Source organism: Idiotropiscis lumnitzeri, chromosome 1 (genome assembly GCF_059441095.1).
Source record: "Idiotropiscis lumnitzeri isolate Australia: NSW breed Sydney's pygmy pipehorse chromosome 1, RoL_Ilum_1.0, whole genome shotgun sequence".
NCBI lineage: Eukaryota > Metazoa > Chordata > Actinopteri > Syngnathiformes > Syngnathidae > Idiotropiscis > Idiotropiscis lumnitzeri.
In genome coordinates, this window is record NC_142391.1 from 21,932,572 (window position 1) to 21,937,888 (window position 5,317).

Consider the following 5,317-nt stretch of genomic DNA (forward strand, 5'->3'; position numbering starts at 1 on the left):
TGTGAAGACAACCAATGTGCAGCAGGTGGTGCACTAACAAAGAAATTACACAAATAGAAAGCAAGCTTTATGCTTAAGTCTCCTCAGACAAGCTGCCACACGTTAATTTTAATTTTTTTATTTTGGTGAACCACAACTGCTCAGGGGGATGGAAAAAGTGGTCATGTCATAGAAAACCAGCAGTCTGGCCCTTTGAGAACAAATCTGTTGTTAGGCCCCATTGCTAATAATTTAATTGAGTTATCACTACTCATTTGGAAGACACCGGCCAGATTAGGATGGCCGAGTGGTCTAAGGCGCCGCGTTCAGGACCCAGTCTCCCCAGGAGGCCTGGGTTCGAATCTCGAATTTCCCCATTGTGGGACTAATAAAGGGCAAATTATTATTATTATTATTATTATTATTATATTGACATGACAACATCGCCTGAAATCTCATTGGACCAAAAACAAATGCGACAATGCAAGGAAACTGGTGCGGTCAAACTTGAGTTTTGATCCACTCTACAAAGCATCATGGGAATCATGTGTTTGGACCGTGATGACCTCTGATGGGTTCACCCTGATGTAGTTAACAGGAGTGAGGAAGGTTGCCATGGAGACGATGTGTTTGGTACATGGATATGCACGCCTATCAACACACACACACCCATAACACTATTGTTGAGGACTTGATGTTTGCTTGTCAGGTGACTATATGCAGACACGGTGTGTAATTTTGATTTTAAAATTCTTAATACTTGGCTGTAGTGTCATGGAAGACTGATGAGCACACACAGTACAGAGGTCATGGGTTCAATTCCAGGCTCTGACCTTCCCATGTGGATTTTGCATGTTGTCCGAGTTCCTGTGTGGGTTTTCTCCAATTGCCAGCTACATTTTAAAGACATGCATGGTAGGTTGAACCAGTGCTTCTCAATTATTTTTTGTCACGCCCCCCCCCTACCAAGAAGAAAACTACTCACGCCCCCCCTACCCTCTCTTCGCCGCAACTATAAATAATAGCATTTTCATTGCCAAACAAACCTACACCATACAAGTTAATACTCACTGCGCACAATTATTTATATAGCGCATTTCACAACAGCTGTAATAATGCAAGGACACTTGAGAGGTTTTGTGAAGGGGGGGGGGGCAGTTTTTTCTCAAGTTATTAAAAAATACTTTTTGTCAAGTATAATTTTGTATTTCTGTATATGAAAATGCATTTTTAAACCTAATTTATTTTACATTTTGTACGAATGTACATGTTCTACATGTATAGATGTGAGATTCTCAATAAAATGTCTCTCAGCAAAGCTAAATTGATAAATATGATTTTGAGAACTATTATTATGTAGATCTCGAAACTCAGTACTCTGTGGTGCAAATATTGACGAGATGAAAAATATTTACTACACGTTTGGCATCGAAAGTCTTCGTCAGAGATGACGTCATCCTTTTCTGTGTTCCGGTCTGAGAGCATCTGCTAAATTGCTAACGCAGGCGTCGTCTTATTTTATGTTTCTATACGAAATGGTTTCAATACGACATTTCTGTTCATAGCTGCTGACTCTTCGCCCAAACGCGGTTCGAGTCAGACTTCTGTTAAAAGTCGAGCGTACATGGAAGCACTTATTTCTCTGTAATTAATTTTAGCGATTAGCACGTTTAGCGCCGCCTTGTTCGCCGACTCGTTTAGAAGGCTTCTTGTCAGCTGGGTCGTTTATTTGCCGTCACGCAGCTCGTTGCTGCTGCTGTGCACGGACTTAGATATAATACAAATAAAGCTCATACTGCTGCGGCGCAAGATAGCTTGGCGCCTAGCATTCAGCCCCCCCCACGTGACCCTCATCAGGCTAAGCGACATGTTCTCTAAACAAAAACAATGGCGTGGAGTGTTTTTTATTGCCATTTCTGAAAATAGTTTCTGTCATTCATAACACAGTCTATATGTTCTACACAAATGAAATCTGTGATTTCGAAGTCATTTGTGTCATGTTTGATGTCGAGACAGGGAGCGCAATCCAGACAATTTAAGGACAATTTTACATCATCTCTACTAGACATTTGGCTATTTTGAAATCAATTAAAAATCTTATTTCAAATGCGTGTTCGTGAGTTCCCATTTGTGAACAAGCGTTGTGTGTCCTGACCACTAAGCTACACCCACCACAAAAATGTGGCCTTGGGCTGCCACTTTGCTGATTTCCTGTCTGCTTTGCGTGTGTGTGAGGAGTGTGTTTGCACTTCCAAGGCGTACAATAAATAGAAATGAAACGCTCATTATAGCATTTGTGTCAGCACAAAATGTGTCTTTGACATGATTAAAAGGCAGAGTGAGACATCGTTTGGGAACTCTTCGTGGTTGGAAGACCGGGGCGTCGACCATCTCAAAGTGTTGGAATGGAACACGCACACAAACACGCCGCTGAAGAATAAAAAAAAATGTTGCAGTTCAATTGAATTGCCATCCAAGTATTTACACCCCTGCAGCTTGTTTGCACTTATTTTTACAAGCACTGCATACTTTAACCAATGCACGCAACGGGGAAAGTTGACAAGGAAGGGAAGCAATGTGGCAGAATAAAGATGAGGAATGGAAGCAAGGTGGGAAAAAAGCAAACGAAGAGGACATGAAACAAGGAATGGAAACGTGTAAACGAGACATGGAAAGGGAAACGAGTAATTCAAACAGGATGGAAAAAAAGGAACAGCAGATAAGATGTAAGGAGTTGTACCGAACAAAGGAGATCAACAAAGGAAACGAGATGGAGGAAAGGAGGCAAAGAAAGAAAATGAGGAGCAAAGGAATTGAGGAACACGCTACATGACGAATCCTGGAAGGGAAACGAGAGAACGGAAGCCGCGGCATATGCTGCGGATTCCCGAAGAACAAACATGGAAACAAAATTGAGAAACGTGGACATGGAAAGGAGACAAGCGAAGGAAACGGCACAAAGGAGGCAAGGAAAGGAGACGCGGTGAGGAGAAAGAAAGAAAGAAAGTCACGACAATGCGGTGCGGAAAAAAAAATGAAGCCATGGCGCGTGTTGGTGAGTGAGGAATTAAGAGGGAACAAAGTCAGGAAACGAGATTGAGAGGAGACAAGGAATCGAGACCAGATTAAGAGAATGAAAAGCAAACAAGGAATAAAAAAAGGTAAGGAGGGAAACAATTTGACGAAAGGAGACGAAGAGTCAGGAGGAGATAAAAACGGAAGGAGAATGAGATAAGGTAAGGAGTCAAGTGAAAAAAGTAAGACAGAACGAGAAGTCAAGGAAAAAGGACAAAGATTGGATGCGACTCAGAGAATCGGAAAGAACAAAGGAACCGTAATCAAGGAAAGGAAGAGGAGACGAAGAGATCTGTGAGAAAAGCAAACAAGGATGGGAAGGAGATGAAGAAAAGAGTTAAAGGAAGGACACAAGAAAAGGAACGAGAATCAAGGAAAAGGAGTCAAGCAAGGAAAAGAGTCAAGAAAATGAAGTATTGCAGAGCTTGCGTGCGTCTAAAAATAACTCAAAGCCACAACAACAAAAATCAAGCCAGTGGCCTGAGGCGAGCAGACCACACCCACACGGCGCATATTTAAGCAGCCGGTGTGCAGGTGACAAGAACGAAGCAGAAGATCGACATGACTTCCTGTTCCTCCTGCACAGTACTTCCTGTACTTCGGCCACCGCGCCGCCGATGCCGAGTCTTGTACCCGCCATCTCGCTGCAGACGTTGGACCCCAAGGGAAGACCCCGATCAGGCCCTACGTTGGGTCCGCCTCCTCGGAGCGCTGCTCTTCATGCAGATCTTCAGCGAGGACTCGGGTCCAGGTGAGAAGGTTCTGTCTTACCCAAAGGGAACACTCGAGTCTTGACAGAAGGTTCTTGTACTAAGAGAGAAGGTTGTAGTCCAAAGGCAAGGTTATCTTCCGGAGAAAAGGATCAGGTCTTTGGAGAAAGTTTCGAGTCCCAATAGACAAGGTTAGTCCTAAGTCTAGTCCAGAGAAAGTTGTGGTACTCTGAGGATTCTAGTCCTCAGCAAAGGCTCTAGCCAAGTGAGACGATCTCGTCCCAAGGAAATGGTTTTCAGGGAGAAGGTAGGCATCTGGGAAGAAGTTTCTAGTCTTGAGAGAGCTCAAGTGGTGCTACAAGTGAGCGTTGGCATTCTGTGTCTGATGCCATTTTTGTTGACCCCCTTGAAGATTTGGCGAGTTCTGAAGGAGATGAAGGCAACCAGCCCGCGACATGTGAGCACGATTTGACCCAGGAGCCGCCATGGGGGGTCCGAGCAGTGGGTGGAGCCTCTGAGCCGCCGGTGGAGCATCTGATCAGCTGACCCCGTTAAACGAGGAAAACCCTCCGACATCATTTCCTGTTCCAAAACATTTCCAGAATGTAACATATGTAAATATGCCGTCACCGTCTTTGTAATAAATGTCATTTGTATTCAAGCGTCAGTGTTTTCATCAAAAATGGTCTCTTTGCAACAAAATGACTGCTTGAGACTTTTTTTGTGGGCTGACTTATGATGGACATTTCTGCGAGATTTTATCTGTCCAAATTAACCTGGACTCCAAATTGCAAATCAAGAGGATAAATTAGGATCCTTGAAAAATAAGATCCAAAATGGCCACTTTGTAATCAAAATGGCAGGCTTCCTGTTCCCTCTGTCTTGAGATGTTTTTACGGGTCTACTTATGATGACATTTTGACATTACAGTTCTTGCTGCTAAACCAAACTGTCTTCGAGGGCTGAATTCTCAACCCATTTTTGTTGTTAGGTTTTCCTCAAAACAACTTCTTGAAATCCAAGCGTCACACTTCCTGTGACCTTTCAGCCAGGGCTTCTTGAGCCTTTTCTTGGGTCTCCTCCAAGGTAGACATCGCCTCAAAATTTCGTGCCGTGAGGGCAAAATGGCCTTGGGGGCTGAATTTTCAAAGCATTCCCGGAGGAGTCAGGGTTCCATTTTTGGCCCAAGTACAAAAGCGTGAGCTGTTACTAATATTAAGTGCCTGCGGTGGTGTTGACTAAGGTCACCAAAGTGTTTTTCAACTTCCATTTATTAACTTGAATGTGATGTCATCATATGGACAAAATCCAGCTGGTTCGAAAAAGAAAGTTGGCGTGGCCTGAAACCGCCAGGTATGTGTGTGAGAGGCATGAAGTAATCCCTGCTTCGCCCACGCACACACACACACACACACACACACACACACACTCTTATATGTGCACACCTGGTTTTGCTGTAAGGCAAAGGTGGCCTCCTTGTATCACACAATGACATTATTGCAGTTCAAAGGTCGCCGCTCTGATGCCCCAAGGGGTGTTTGAGTGCCTCCGCT

The 5,317-nt window shown here is 43.8% G+C and overlaps 1 protein-coding gene across 1 annotated transcript; it reads left to right on the forward strand.

Annotated features, from left to right (window-relative positions):
• Positions 1 to 2,976: 2,976 nt before the first annotated feature.
• LOC148343721 (uncharacterized) lies at positions 2,977 to 4,419 on the forward strand. Its single transcript, XM_088289621.1, has 2 exons — positions 2,977 to 3,805; positions 4,177 to 4,419. The coding sequence occupies exons 1-2, from the start codon at positions 3,616 to 3,618 to the stop codon at positions 4,308 to 4,310; spliced, it is 324 nt and encodes a 107-aa protein (XP_088145747.1). The 5' UTR covers positions 2,977 to 3,615; the 3' UTR covers positions 4,311 to 4,419.
• Positions 4,420 to 5,317: the final 898 nt, after the last annotated feature.

Bases quoted from the DNA above. Each gene is read 5' to 3' on its own strand.
- LOC148343721 (XM_088289621.1), top strand. From the start codon at position 3,616: ATGACTTCCTGTTCCTCCTGCACAGTACTTCCTGTACTTCGGCCACCG. The intron at 3,806-4,176 runs GTGAGAAGGTTC...ACCCCCTTGAAG, and splicing joins CAGCGAGGACTCGGGTCCAG to ATTTGGCGAGTTCTGAAGGA.